Below are 15745 nucleotides of genomic sequence, written 5' to 3' on the forward strand. Positions count from 1 at the left end.
TTATTTGAACATTTAATGTTGAGATACATCTGCAACTTGAGCTCTGTAAAACATTCATGTAGGCTTCAATCTGCAGGAGCTGTTAATGTGAGATCTGTCAGGCTGGTAAATTAGCTTCTGTGCAACAGAGGTGAGTCTCAGCCTTTCTTCCCTGGGACAGTCCTCATGAGATTCAGGTTCATTATAGTGTTTAATGGTTTTTGTCCTGCACTTGGAGATACAGATTACTCAAAGTTTTTGCATTTTTCTAGATAGACTGAGCTTTATGCATACTTTCATTTGAATTATATTCTTCTTGTCTTTTGCTTTTATACAGAGGTTTGACTGAAAGATTTATGGGATGATATAGTTAAGCTATAAATATACATGCATACAGTATATATATATATATTATATGCCTTAAGAACAATACAAACAGTTTAAGAATTTGGATAGCTGAGAAAGGGGTGGGTTTTATTGATTATTTGTTTATATAGACCCCAAAAAAATGGGTGGAATTAATTTATTATTTGTTTGCAAAACAAATGATATATAAAAAACCCACCCCTTTTTTAGATATCCAAATTGTTAAACTGTTCGTATTGCTCTCAGGGCATATAGTCAGGAGGCCTTGCACCTCCAGGGTCTGGGTTCGATTCCCGTCTCTGTGTGTATGGAGTTTGCATGTTCCTCTTACAGTTGAAAGACATGCAGATTAGGCTAATAGGCATTTCAAAAATTGCCTGTAGTGTATGAGCATGTGTGTGTGTCCTGTGATGGATTGTGATGGAACCAGTGTGTACCCCACCTTGTGTGGGATAGGATCCAGGCCCCCCGCGACCCTGTATACAGGATAAAGCGGTTATAGACGATGAGTAAGAGTGAATCAGTATACAGGGTCAATACTAAACTCTAAAGAAAACACTATTTATTTTAGTATTACAGGATTTGTAAGATAATGTTTATTTTTGTGCTATGATTTTCACCCATGTTTTTACAAGGTGCCAAAATTTTTGGAACACTTAGTAATTATTTACTTATTTACAAAAAATGCAGAATTGATTATTTAAAAGTTCACTGTTTATGTTTAGAAATCATCTCCTGTAGCAGGTACTGATGGTGTTCAGTGTTGATTATTTTTCTATATCGGCACATCCCCGAGTGTGTTCCAGTTTCTGTCATTAATAAGAATACAAGACTGCCACTGTACGGAGATAACGAGACGAATATGTGTTCATTTTTCATCACAGATGCCCGCAGACCCAGACATCTGAATCCTAATCCAGTCATTCGTTATAAGGATTACGCAAATATGTTTGAAAGCACACTATAATTCCTTGTAGTCGCACTCTCCCTATAAAGCAGCAGTGTTTGAGTCTTCGCTGTCATGTTAAGCTGGAGTCTGTGGATGCGCTCGTGTTTTCGCAGTCTGCTGGAGGAGATCCAGGCCGTGTGGTCAGGACATGTTTATGTCTGTCTGGATCAGCAGCTCCAAGAAGAGCTGAACAGAGCACAGAGCAGGCCGACGGGGCGGGCGGAGCAGGCAGGGTGGCACCGCCGCCGTAAACACAAAACCGCCACTGACAGACATGTTGAAATCAGCTGGCCCTGGGTCCCTCCTGTTTGTTTGAATTAGAGAGCCTTTCGAAACAAACAGCGAAGATGTTTATTGATGTTTGTGCCATATCGACACTTAATATTTTCCTTTGAAAATCATTTGCGCAAGTCTTTATTTGATAGCTGAAAAAAGGGGAGAGGAAGAAAAAAGGACCATGTGACATGTCTTGGTGTCTGCCACGTGCAACACGTGTGCGGACACTCAAATATTGTCTCATATAATAACAACAGAGCAGAGTTTCATTGGATAAATGGGAAAGAAAGAAAGAAAGAGACGCTGAATTGTAACAAATTACGTCTCCAACACCCTGGGCTTGGGATGAAAATAAGCCCAGAATATAAAACCTCTGGAGACTTGAGCTCAAGGGATTGTGAGAGATAAAGTATCTCTGGTCTGACAGATTTCTCCATTTCTTGTAGCGCAGAGGGATAAAACAATCAAAAGCATAAACGAAAGAGTGAGCGAGGGCAAAAAGATGAGCGACGCAGGGCAAGGGAAAAAAATATAACAGACACCTCAAGATATGAAATATTATCCCACATGGGCATTTATGTTTGAATTATGCTATATATCTTTTTTTTTCCTAAAAGAAGATCTTAGATTTTTCCATATGTGCAGCGATCTGGGACAGTTAAAGATCAAATTCAGATAACAGGAGAAACTGAAAATGGGTCCTAAAAAAACTTATCTTTCCTAAAGACTTCACTGTATTAAAAATTTGCTCAACTCTGACACTAACACTGGAGACTCCTTCCAAAAATATCTAATAAATCACAGAATGCACCAGATGAACAACTCCATTACATCTTAAATTCATGCATGTGAACCACCCCCATACAATACCTTCTGAATTAGTTTTTTTTTTATATAGAAGTTATTAATTATTAATTAATATAAACATTAAAATACATTTTTCACATCTTACATATGAAAAAAAAACATGCAATGACCTGAAATGACCACCAGAGGCAGTGTTTCAAACTGCTTTACCAAAATGGGAAACTTAAACTAAATCTTAATGATTGTGAAGTTTTTACTATAGAACTTATTATTTATTAATAAATATTAATACACCTTGCAACCAGAAGTACTATCAAAGCTGCTGTTATAGATCAATAATCAACACCCTCTGACCAAATTAGTAGTGCTGTATAAAAAAATGCTATGAGTCAACAATTATCCGCACTCTCGCTGTAGAATTTATTTTAGTTGACTTTACAGAAAGACAAATACATTATTCTCTACACTTTGTCTATTTGTCAAAAAGGTTCCATCATCCCTCATTAAAAAAATGTTTCAGTCTAAGCTACGAGCCATGAATGCACCGATGTCTTCACTTTTTCATCAGAAGTAAATCTTCATCCTCATGGGGTTGCTTTAGGAGACCAAACATGTGAAATTTTAGCTGAGCGAGATCAGGACTATAGGGAGGAAGCTTTAACACCTTAAAAAGTTTTTGCAGTGTGACGACAGTTTGAGCAGAAGTGGATAGCAGTGGATAGCCGTCCTCTGCGTTTAATCCGAAGTTTATGCTTCAGCTCTTCAATAAGCGTCTCACTGTAACGAGCACTGTTGATTGTTGAACCTTTTTCCTGATAATGGTTCAGTACCGGCCCTTGAGAATTCCAGAAAACTGTAAACATCAATCTTTTTCTCATTTTGCGATTGAGGATGTTTCCGTTCCGTACTCTCCAGTTTACTCTCTGGCTGATTGATGAATCCATGGTTTGTCCACCAGTAATAATTCCCTTCAAGAAACTTTCACCTTCCTTAGAGTACCGGTCCAAATTTAGTTTGCAGATCTCTAAACACTTCTGTTCATGTTCAGAAGTGGGGCATCTATTTTTGCTCGCACCACAAAAGGACTGATGTAGCACTCTGCACAGCAGTGACAGCGGCGACAGTGAAGTGCAGCCACCGGGAGCTTTCATATAAACAAAGTGCGGATAATTTTTGACTCAACCTTGTATTTATCCATTATCCATACCTTATCCATTCTGACCCTAGCTAGCTGCAGGCAGAAGTTGTGATTTAATAAGGCTTAATACATATGTATTTATTAACATTTATTAAAATGTTAACATTTCACACAGGTTTGGGTTTTTTCCTGAATTAAATAAAAATGTCTGTAACTGAAATATTAGTTGTATTTGGTGCTTAGGGATAAGGAAAAAGAAAACAGATGTGTGTCTAGTGATTCACCGGTAAGTCCTGAAAATCCCCATCCAGCCCAGTTTCCATACCAGCCTTACACACAGTTTGGAAAAAATGGAAAAGGAAGTGGTGTCTGATGATAATATAGTGGTACGAGTGGATCATTTGCTCCAAAAAATAATTATTAAAGAATAATGGCATTCACACATGCTACTTGGGGTTTTTATTACTTTATTTACAGTTTGCTTTTTCCTAGGCTCGCCCTTAATTTTAGAGCAACATTTCTAGAGTAATTTTTTATGTTTTAATCTTAATGAAATTAAATTTAACTATAGGAATTACCTAGTCTGTTCTTAAAACCTAAGAAGCTCACCTTCAATAATTTAAAATGTGCTTTAAATTAAATATGCTTACTAACTGATTCCTGAAAATGGAAAAAAAATGGCTTAAGCAAGGTGTGTTCCTGTGAAATTCTAATCAATCACTGTAGTAATAACAACAAGAACAATAATAATAATAAAGAATTATACACAACAAACTGCTGTTACCTCGCACAACCACTACAGGGCAATAGGTCAGATGCTGAATTTCATAATGCAAAAAAATAATGCACAATAAATCTCAATGACACAATATAATAATAATAATAATAATTATTATTATTATTATTATTATTATTATTATTTAAAAAAACACCTGTAAACCTTGATATTATAGGAAAGTGCAAATATTTTAAGTATCTTTTATGAGAATACAACAGAAAACCTGAACAGAGGAAAGCACATATAACCTATACAAAAATTTTAATTTTTATATATTTTTTGACCTAACTGTAAAAGAATTGTTGGATTTATTCTAATAATCATTAAATTTGATCTTAATGTATAAACTGGAAAAGAAAGAGTAATGTAATGGCCTATGAACGCGTAATGCCTAAAATGACCACGAGGTGGCAGCACTTGCGCATAATAATAATTCAGTAGTGTCACTCATACTAGATTTGTCTTATTCTTTACTGCTTATTTTACCATTTTAAACAATTACTCAAAAGAAAAACATTCTAGTAAAATATTCATATTCCCCCTGGGTGAGCAGTTTACCAGTGACTAGTTTGTGTGTATGTGTGTGTTCACATGTTCAGACTTCTGGAAATATTGTATGCCGAAACATTACTGCATCAACACACAGCATCTTCACATTTGTATAATCCGTTGTCCTTCACACAGAGCTCTTGGCTCTTGTTCATTCCATCGACAGCTGCACACACTCCTGTGCCTGGCCCTGCTGGTGCTGTTGATCAAACTTTCGAGCTACAGAGATTAAAAAAAAAAAAAGAAGGAAAAATGATTATTTTTGTGAATTAGTAATGTAAAAAAGCAGGGAATCAGAACAGTTTTCTGACTCACAGAGAGAATACATCTCCAGCTGCTGCCTGAGCCGTACTTTCTGCAGGCTGTCGTAGAAATTTGGCTCTGGAGCCGATCCCACTGTGGGAGGCATTGCAAAGATGCGCATGATCTTCCTCTTGTTTCTGTGAAAATTTGTAAATTAAGCTTTTTTTATTACGAAAATACAAATTAAAAAAAGAACTTACGGTAAAAATAAGTTAACATAATCTATTAACATATTGTTTCTACAAGAGTAAATCAAAAGTTATCCGCACTCCAGTTTTGTTATTTGCTTCTGTCTTGTTAAAGCATCTCGCTCCACTGGACTTCCACCTGTTTGGTGCCCTAATAGCAGCATTACAAGGGCGAAGATAGACTTCTGATAAAGAAGTGAAGAAAGTGGTGCATGAACAGTGCATTTTGTGGCTTGAACAAGTAAATTTAAAAGCAAGGAGATTATCCCCAAAAATTATGTATTAGTCTTCACTAAAAGTTTGTTTAAAAATAAATTCTACAGCCAGAGTGCAGATCATTTTTGACTCATCCTTAAAACTGAATCCCAAATATGGAAAAGTGCTTGAATAACAGTTTATGATTTAAGACATAAACTTATATAAAGATATAAACAGCAGTTTGAGGTGAGGGCATGTAAAATACCCGAACTGAGATCTTGGTATGACAAGAGCAACCAGAGGCCTTTCACATTCATTTACAGCCCAGCAGCGCACAAATGAAGATTCACAAATGACTGACTGAAGATTTTTGTTTGCATTCTGCACAAGTACAAGCAAATATACACGGCCATCAAAGATCAAACTGTACACATGTTTAACTTAACTATTTTCAGTTACTGAAAATTGACAATAAATATCATTGAAATGCTATGGAAATTTTCAATTGCTCAATTTTTATAGTCTTACACTGACTGCATATATAGAGAGAGATCTGAATTCTATCACAAACATGAAATTCGGACACCGATCAAAGAACATTTTATCGACCGGACCTTGTTGGATTTTAATTCAGTACCGCTGATGTAAACCCTTACTTCTGTTTCTCCAGACCTTTGCTTTGGGATTTTTTTATTTTATGATGCTGTTTGTTTAATTACTTATTTCTGATCAAACACATACATAACACTTCATTTAGATTCTTCATAATTACACAACAATTTTTAAATTTTATATTTATTGCATTGTTATTTTACAGACAATATCTATTTACCTCAGGAAATTTAATATATTCTATGAATATTCTTCATGATACATAACCCTAATTAAAACAACATCATGTTGACAAGTTCAATGGAGATATTGAATGCAATATAAAGATTTTTAAGTGTACATGTACATTCCCGTATGTATGTGTGTGTGTGTGTGTGTGTGTGTGAATAGTGTGTGTAGGTTCAGTGGGTGATGCTCTTACTTCCTGGCGTACATCAGCAGCGCAAAACTGACCAAAATAACCAGAAGGTAAACATTGGTCGCTTCGTTCCAGGCTTCATGCACGGAATAATCCAAAGATTCCTCATTAGCCATCACTCCGAATCCTCCCATCACAAGCGCAAAAGCACAGCGCTTTAATCTGTCGGATTCAAAAGAAACAAAGAACTGAAAAACCACTATTTACCAAAACAAAACCTGAATTCACTTTCGTGATGTGACCAGAGAAGAAACATAAACTTCCGGTTTGATCAAATTTCCGCCTCAATGCTGTCAAAATTAAAGACCTACAAGTCCTGCTGCTGTTTGGCCTAAAACGCTTTCTTTGATTCTTTATTAAATTATTCATTTATAAATTAATATTCCAAAATCTATATTTTAATTTAATTAAATTATATATAAACTCATAGTAAATTCTACAGTAAACAAGAATATGTAAAACTGCATATTATTTGTTCTGTTTTTTTTCAAGTAATGCAATTTAACATGTATTTAACTATGAGGTTGTATTTAATTGCTCTGATTAGCCAAAATGATTTAAATACGCCAAAAAAATAAATACCAAAACTTTATTCCCTTTTATCTTTATATCACAAGGTTTACGCTTATTAAATAATTTTATTTGTTATTATTTAATATGATGTCAGTTATTAATCGCTTTTGGGCATTTGTTTAAGGTACTGCCATGGCTAAAACGTTTGCGATATAAAAAATCCCTTCACAAGACCCCCCCGTCCCCCCATGCCATTACTATTAGAGCATTAGCACGATATAATTATATATAATATATAATAATAATAATAATTACAGTCAACGAAGAAATATTAATGATAAAAATAGAATTAAGAAGACAAACGGCTTTATGTGACTTTTATTTTGCTTCCCCGCAGTCGTTTGTATAACGGAAGTTAAATAAGAGACCTAAATGTTGTCACGGTTGCCAAAATGCGGTTGGCCGAAGAAAAGAGGGCGTGACAAAATGCCTGGCGCTGATTGGTCGTGCTGTAGAGCCACCACAGAGAGTAGTGTACTATTTTGATAGTGTCTTGAGTTTGCTTGTGGACTTTTTTTCAGCTCGCTGACTTTTAAACTCTAATATTTTAGATATTTTAGATCAAAACTGTTTCGGGAATGTTGTGTCGCGGTGTCATGAGTCCTCTTCGTCATTCTGCTGTGGGTTTGATGGTAAGAATTATACTGAAACATGTCGAGTGGGAGAATAAAGCAATATGGCAGTTCTGGTGTACATCTACCCTGTCCTATTGCCTCTCCTGTCTTATCAACACCTGTCTAATCCGCTTCTGTCTAATGCACACCTCTCTAATTCACACCTGTGTGATGACCACCAGTCTAATCTACATCTCTCTAATTCACATCTATCTAATGCTTATTTGTCTAATCCACACCTGTCTAATCCACACCAGTCTAATCCACTCCAGTCTAATCCACACCTGTCTAATCCACACCAGTCTAATACACACCTGTCTAATACACACCTGTCTAATACACACCTATCTAATCCACTCCAGTCTAATCCAAACCTGTCTAATCCACACCTGTCTAATCCACACCAGTCTAATCCACTCCAGTCTAATACACACCTGTCTAATACACACCTGTCTAATACACACCTGTCTAATCCACACCAGTCTAATCCACACCAGTCTAATCCACTCCAGTCTAATCCACACCTGTCTAATCCACACCAGTCTAATACACACCTGTCTAATACACACCTGTCTAATACACACCTATCTAATCCACTCCAATCTAATCCAAACCTGTCTAATCCACACCTGTCTAATCCACACCAGTCTAATCCACTCCAGTCTAATCCACACCAGTCTAATACACACCTGTCTAATACACACCTGTCTAATACACACCTATCTAATCCACTCCAGTCTAATCCAAACCTGTCTAATACACACCTGTCTAATCCACACCAGTCTAATCCACTCCAGTCTAATCCACACCTGTCTAATACACACCTGTCTAATCCACACCAGTCTAATACACACCTGTCTAATCCACACCAGTCTAATACACAGCTATCTAATCCACTCCAGTCTAATACACAGCTATCTAATCCACTCCAGTCTAATACACAGCTATCTAATCCACTCCAGTCTAATACACAGCTATCTAATCCACTCCAGTCTAATACACACCTATCTAATCCACTCCAGTCTAATACACACCTGTCTAATCCACTCCAGTCTAATACACATTAATCTAATATACGTCTGTCTAATCCACACCTGTCTAATCCACACCTGTCCAATGCACACCACTCTAATCCACTCCAGTCTAATACACACCTATTTAATCCACACCTGTCTAATCCACACCTGTCCAATCCACACCACTCTAATCCACACCACTCTAATACGAATCTGTCTAATCCACACCTATCTAATGCATTCCTGTCTAATTCTTTGTTGGACTACTAAAATGACACTCATTATTCTTTGTGTTAAATCTTGTGCTTAAATATATTTAAACTTTACTACTTTGTTTCACTATTACATCAAGGTTGTGTACTTTTGAGATGATGTAATCCTATAAATCAGATTTTTATGTATAATCTACTAATGTATAGATTGCATATACTGTAAATAGCAGTGACACTGTAAATATTACACTGTAAGTGATTACGGTTCTTCCAGTGTGCCCAGATCTCTCAGAGAGTGTTTGGTTTTTGGTTCCTGGAACCTTCTTGCACCTAATCTTTTAAGTTTCCATTTTGCTTTCCAGGAAAGTTTTTTGTACGAAAATCTAACATCTGTGTCACATTGCCCAAAATAAATAATCCATCAGATGTTTCCTTAACGTTCTCCTGACCTTTAAATAACATTGCACTTATTCGAGATGATTGGGGAAAAGTTTTCCTAAAGTTAGGGGAAAACATATCTTTTGTCTATAGTGATGCAGCACTAGTGAGTTGTCCTAAAACTCCTGTTACATTGTGTGTTAAAAGTCTACTTAAAATTTTTATTTGTTACGTACACAACCATATACAGTATGATATGCAGTGAAGTGGTTACGTGACTGTTCGGGACCTAAAAATGGAACGATAAGATAAAATAGGAAGATTTTAATGCAATAAAAAAAAATTGGCACTAGAAAAAATGTCAAATTTTAAAGGTTTTGAAAATTACTATAAAATACAATTTTAATATATATTTTACAGGATGTAAAAAATGTGCAATAGAAAAGATATAGAAGGGTAAAAATATGGTGTGCAGGTATGAGGAAGCGGTATAAGTAGTTATAAGAAACATAAAATATAAAATGAAATGATTTGCGTGTCGAGCGGAAATGTTATTTTCTATGATTCAGAGATCAGAGCCTTTACATAATATCACAGTAACCATGAATTATCTGAGCCATCCCTATGGTTATATATTGTTACAATTGCAATCCAGAACTTTTGGTTGGCTATCATACGGTTTATGCTATGTGTACAATCCAGGAGAAAAAAAACACCAAAGATTAAAAATAAAAAATGGAAGGAAGTTAAGCGAGGGCAGCACGGTGGCTTAGCATTGTTTTTGTGGGTTCGATTCCCATCACCGGGTCCAAAGACAGATTAGGCTAATTGGCATTCCCAGTTGCCCATAGAGTGTGAATGTGTGTATATGTGTGTGTGTGCCCTGCAATGGATTGGCACCCCGTCCAGGGTGTACCCCCGCCTCATGTCCTAAGTCTCCTGGGATAGGCTCCAGCCCCCCGCGACCCCACAATATAAAGCAATATACAGTAGATGATGATTGAGTAGATGATGAGTGAAGAGAGATGTTGAAGGTTTAAAAATCTACTGCCTGTTATAAGCTCTATGAAGAATAACATGACTCTGTGTCATTAAGCTTAAATCTCTATTGTGTTTAACCCCTTACAGTCCAGTCTTGCGCTGAAGGGGAGAACCGTGTGTCGCAGGACTCCGGTTAGCGTCCGCCTCTGCAGCAGCGGCGAGGATGAGAAAATCAGCCGCTATCCTGTGCCTTACAAGAAAAACCTGCCGTACGACATTGTGGAGCTGATGGAGGAGGTGGAGATGAAGGTAACGCCCCCAATCTTCTCCTTTTTCTTACCTTATACAGTGTATATGTTTATATGATGAACAGTACCATACTATATGATCTACACATTTTGTCCTCAGGGTGGCTTCCTGCCAAACGTGTTCAAGGTGCTCGCTCACCGACCCGCCGAGTTCCGAGCTTTCTTCGGTTATTATAATTTGCTCATGAACAAAGAGACGGGTACGAGGCCGAGGAAACCAGGCATTATTTATGCACGCAACAGATTCCGATTCATATTTGATCATTTAGTAAATTGTGTTTAGATTTATTAATTTGTCTGTTTTTTGTTTCATTTTTCTTCAGGTGGTTTGTCGAAGGCAGATCGGGAGTTGATAGTGGTGGCAACCAGCGCCCATAATAACTGCTTGTACTGCGTCGTATCGCACAGCGCACTACACCGTATTTACTCTAAGAAGCCCACGCTAGCTGATCAGGTGTGTGTGTGTGTGTGTGTGTATGCTAATTTCTTCTTTGTTTTATGACGAATTGCTGTGAATACATCTGTGAACATCAGCTTCCTACGGTGGCCGAGAAGTGCAAAACAAAATAACAAAACCGAAAACAATATAACAAATCAAAAAACACAACGACATATCCAGATACAAAATACCAAATGAGAAAACACAACAATTCAGTTAAACCGGAAAAGGTAGGTATAAATCACAAATTAAATTCTTATTGCTGATTGGATGAGACATCTGTCACTCAAGACATACAAGCAGTACTATCAAGTGAAGTCCGAATAATTTTTAAAGCACATTTAACACAACTTAGTTGCCCAAAGTAATATATAATCCTAAAATACTGAAATGAATCCTTAAATGAAAATACATCTAAATGTCCGTGTAGCTGCAGTACTTCCTGTATATTTTGAGTGACAGATGTCTCTACAGTAAGTGTGGTTTGTGAATTAAATTCTCATTGCTGATCTTTAGTGGCAGATATCTCGTCCAATCAGCGGTAAGAATGTCATTCGCAAAACACACCTACCTTTTGGCTTGTTGATTCTTACCGCTGATGAACGAGACATCTGTCACTCAAAATATACAGGAAGTACTGCAGCCACACGGACATTTAGATGTATTTTCATTTAAGGATTCATTTCAGTATTTTAGTCTCCTGGGATAGTCTCCAGGCCCACACGATCCTGTACACAGGATAAAGCGGCACAGACGATTAGTGATCTGTCGGTTTCACCGACATAATGATCATTAGCAATGATTATCAGCTTTATTCGAAACATTTCAAATTGAAAATATTGGCTAAATTGGGTCAGGGATGCTCAGCCACTGTGCCAGACATTACTGCTGAGCATTCAGTCCCTAAAACCGCTTTTATTTTAATTTTGTTTAGTTAACCTCCTGGGACCTGGGGCTGTAATTACTAAGCGTCTCAGGATCACTCCTAGGAATCGCACTGAAAGTTAATTTAGGGCTAAAAATACTCCTATCTCCGAGGAGGACATAAAAGTTGTTTATAAAGCTTTCTACTCTTTCTTTCAGCAAGGAGAAAGATGCTCCTGTAACTGTTTTTTAGGACACTGAGAGATGCAAAGTAAGGCTATAGTGAGGTGTTGTAATATTTATGACAGTTTTTAGGTATTAGTTGCTAGTTGTGTGAAAGCTTTATGCGCATAGACAAAATTTAGAATTTTAATTAAGAATTATGTATATGTATACTGTATATAAACCATAATGAAGATCAGAGACTGTCTATAATGAACAAACATAAAATTTAAAAGCTGAGAGAAGAGGGAAAATCTATCAGAAATATTGCCCAAGCATTGTACAGCACTAATACAACAATCTGAAATGTCCTGAAAAAGAAAGAAATCACAGATATACTATTAATCATACATGGAACAAATTGTTCAAGGAAAACCACAGCAGTTAATGTTGGAAACCTTTTGAGAAATGTGAAAATACAATAAACAAGTCAGTGTTATGACCAGCAACTAGTGGCCATACAACACAATGCAAACCACTCTAAAGCATAAGCGATTGATTTTCACAAAGAAATAAAGAGATTAGACATAAAAGTTCTGGAGCCGATATTAACCTCTATCCAAGTGTTGGAAAAGCCAAAGTGTGAAGAAAGAAAGGATCTGAGACTGATTCATGGTGGAGGTAGTATCCATGGCTTGCATGACGTCTCATGGAACGCTCCCACTCAGTCTTTATATTGGTGATGGAACTCGTGATGATGGCACCAGAATGTAGTTGGAGGTCTAGAGAGCCAGTTTAGAGATTAACACATCCAGGTAGGAGAAACTTCATAATGAAGTAAGACTAAGACTCATGGACATTGGACGTGAACCAATACGACAAGTTACTTCTTTGCGGGGAAGATGGAAGATTTTAGACTGGGTATGTTAAATTCCAGACTTTCCCACCTGGTGCATTTTACCTGCTGAACAGCAGACTGAAGGAAGCTACATTAGAAATTGCAAGAGCATCAAAAAAGACGACTGCAATAGGTTGTCAATGTAAGTGGGTCGCTAAAGTTATTGCAAGCAAGGGATAAACAACCACATAGTAAGTGTTGTTTACTTTAGTTTATTTTAGATATTATTTCCAATACTTTTGGTCACCTCACTTTGAGTGGTCCGTCACCAAAGCTAAGACATTCTAAGCTGTTTAACATATCTATATGTAAGTAACATGAAATGGATGTCATTGTCTAATTCATCTTCTGATCTTAAACCCAAAGCTGTTTGATGTATAGCAAAAACAAATAGGTTGGCCTTTATGTTCAGAAAGGATAATGCAGTTTGTACACAGCCGATTTTTTTCTCATCCAACCAGGTGGCGGTGAATTATAAAGTTGCAGAGCTTAACGCACGAGAGCGTGCCATGCTGGACTTTGCCATGACTGTGTGCCGCAGTGAGACGGTGACAGACGAGCACTTCAACTCGCTGGAGGCTCACGGATTTGATCGTGAGGATATCTGGGACATTGCTGCCATCGCCGCCTTCTTCGCCCTGTCCAACCGAATGGCGCACCTCACAGACATGAGACCCAACACGGAGTTCTACAACATGGGACGAGTGCCTCGAGACAAACGTCCACCGGGCAACAAGATGGAAAGGCCGTAGAGCCATGATGTGAATATTACCAGTTACCTGAAGAGATTTTCATGATAAACGCAAAATGTGTTTGTAAAGAAAGTGCAAGCCAAACCAGACGCGGCACATTTCCGTTAAGGGAGTTGAATGTTTTTTATAACATGAGATGCTAACTTATTCAACTAATAAAATAACAAATAAGTAATTTAGGAGTACATTTCTAAACTAAAATGTAAAAAGTAATTTTTAAGATGGGCTTTGTCGACATTATAAAAGCATTGAAAATGCGAGGAATGTGTTATCAGCATATTATGATATTAATGTAATGGTAGTATTATTATGATATGTCTTATGTCTCTACGAGGTTATGGAGCAGCAAAGGTTTATCTAAATGTCCATCTCCCAATGAGACATCTCCCAATCTTAGCCTTCGCACTGTCATGCTGCTGTTCAAGTGTGACTAATATTCTCCCAATAATGTGTGTGAATGTACATGTATATATGTGTAAGGGTACTGTGTTATTCTAAAGTTATTAAAAGAAAAGAAAAGTATGTCATTTTCTTTGTTTGTTTTTTTATCCTAAAAAGGTCTAGGACACAGTTCATTTAAATATAATACAGAGTGAGTGAAAAGTAACTAGGCATTAATAATTAGTAATGAAGCCCATATCTCTAATACAAATTAATTGAAACAAATTGTACATGTACTACCTCCAAGTGCTCCAATGTGCGAGGCTTTGTCCTGTACACCTCCTCCTTTGTGTAGCCCCACAGGAAAAAAATCACTCTGGACTTCTTGCAGGACAATCACGAGGTCCACGTCGTCCCCAGCCAACGTCCTGGAAAATGCTGGAGGACACAATGGAGGACCTGGAGGCCCGGTTTCAGGAGGTTTTCAGCAATATCCCAAACGACTTCCTTTAGAAGAATGTGCATTCAATTCCCGGCTGTGTGAGGAAACTGGTTGACGCCACTGGTGCCTATGTTGAAATTTTAAAGATTTGCTTTCATTTCCCTATGTGATTAAAAAAAAGTACATGTACACTTTGGTTCAATAAATTTGTATTAGAAATAAGAACTTTATTACCAATTTCTAAAGCCTAGTCACTTTCCATTTACCCTGTATGTTGTACTGTACTTGTGAGGTAATCCCAAGGGACGATCGTTGCTGGTTAAAAAACCTGATGTCCTGCATGGATGACTTGAATAATAGATAGCCATGGCGGTTTTTGATGGTGTGGGACAGTGGAAGCTTAGCAGATTAAGGGTCTGAGTTACTGATCAGAAGGTTGGTGGTTCAAGCCCTGTCAGCTACCAGGGTGCCGTGTCATTTCTGTCCCACCGCTCTGACCCCATGGGATATGTTAAGAATGAATTTCTCTGTACAGTATTGTACAGTATATGTGACAAATAAAGGCTTAACTTGTAATGATAGTTGTGATTAACACGTGATTGCACTGCGGGTAAAAATGTTTCTTAATATATTGTAATGTACTTCCTGGTCATTTCAGAGAATTCTAGGTTTTGCAAAACAATGCATAAAGCAGTTTGTGATTGGGTTTGAATTGACATGTTTAAATTCTTATGGGAATAAAAAAAAATTCTATTATTTATTTGCATAATTCATTAGGGTTCATGTTTTAAACATTATGAAATGCTTTTAAGAGCATTTCAACAGCAGATGTTTAATTATTTATAGCCTATAAATTCATAAAATGTGCATGTTTTTTTTTTTTACCCCAAACAGTTTTCAAAACCTTTTTTTGGTGTGTTTAGTTTTGTAACTGAAAAAAAATGTCATAATTATATTGATATTGTATTAAAGTCTTATAGTTGATGCAACTTATTTACAATTTAAATGGATTTTATTTACTGCGGCACAGTGGCGCATTAGTTAACACTACAACACCTTGAGGGTCGAGGGTTCGATTCCCACCTCTGTGTTCATGGAGCGTGCATGTGCTCTCCGAGCTTGGTGGGTTTCCCCCGGGTGCTTTGGTTTCCTCTCAAGGGTGGA

The 15745-nt window shown here is 37.1% G+C and overlaps 2 protein-coding genes across 3 annotated transcripts; one reads left to right on the plus strand and one right to left on the minus strand.

Moving 5' to 3' along the window:
• Positions 1–3971: 3971 nt before the first annotated feature.
• smim19 (small integral membrane protein 19) lies at positions 3972–14693 on the minus strand. Of its 2 annotated transcripts, XM_053505015.1 has the most exons (4): positions 14440–14693; positions 6565–6723; positions 5158–5282; positions 3972–5061 (listed from the first exon to the last, which is right to left on the minus strand). In XM_053505015.1, exons 2-4 carry the CDS (start codon positions 6693–6695, stop codon positions 4994–4996), a joined length of 324 nt encoding a protein of 107 aa, XP_053360990.1. In that variant the 5' UTR covers positions 6696–6723; positions 14440–14693; the 3' UTR covers positions 3972–4993. The 2 variants fall into 2 exon arrangements, with proteins under 2 accessions (XP_053360990.1, XP_053360989.1); XM_053505014.1 differs by lacking the exon at positions 14440–14693 and having other exon boundaries at positions 6565–6815.
• Positions 7598–14400, plus strand: si:ch211-175m2.5 (uncharacterized protein LOC568697 homolog). Its single transcript, XM_053505013.1, has 5 exons — positions 7598–7766; positions 10483–10644; positions 10744–10843; positions 10967–11097; positions 13468–14400. Exons 1-5 carry the CDS (start codon positions 7713–7715, stop codon positions 13756–13758), a joined length of 738 nt encoding a protein of 245 aa, XP_053360988.1. The 5' UTR covers positions 7598–7712; the 3' UTR covers positions 13759–14400.
• Positions 14694–15745: the final 1052 nt, after the last annotated feature.

The sequence above is a fragment of the Clarias gariepinus genome, chromosome 10 (genome assembly GCF_024256425.1).
Source record: "Clarias gariepinus isolate MV-2021 ecotype Netherlands chromosome 10, CGAR_prim_01v2, whole genome shotgun sequence".
Taxonomy (NCBI): domain Eukaryota; kingdom Metazoa; phylum Chordata; class Actinopteri; order Siluriformes; family Clariidae; genus Clarias; species Clarias gariepinus.

Excerpts from the sequence above, each read along its gene's own strand:
- smim19 (XM_053505015.1), bottom strand. The coding sequence starts at position 6,695 with ATGGGAGGATTCGGAGTGATGGCTAATGAGGAATCTTTGGATTATTCC. Across the intron at positions 5,283-6,564 it reads CTGCTGATGTACGCCAGGAA|AAACAAGAGGAAGATCATGC; the intron begins GTAAGAGCATCA and ends AAATTTTCACAG. Across the intron at positions 5,062-5,157 it reads GCTGGAGATGTATTCTCTCT|CTCGAAAGTTTGATCAACAG; the intron begins GTGAGTCAGAAA and ends TAATCTCTGTAG.
- si:ch211-175m2.5 (XM_053505013.1), top strand. The coding sequence starts at position 7,713 with ATGTTGTGTCGCGGTGTCATGAGTCCTCTTCGTCATTCTGCTGTGGGT. Across the intron at positions 10,645-10,743 it reads TGGAGGAGGTGGAGATGAAG|GGTGGCTTCCTGCCAAACGT; the intron begins GTAACGCCCCCA and ends TTTTGTCCTCAG. Across the intron at positions 11,098-13,467 it reads AGCCCACGCTAGCTGATCAG|GTGGCGGTGAATTATAAAGT; the intron begins GTGTGTGTGTGT and ends TCATCCAACCAG.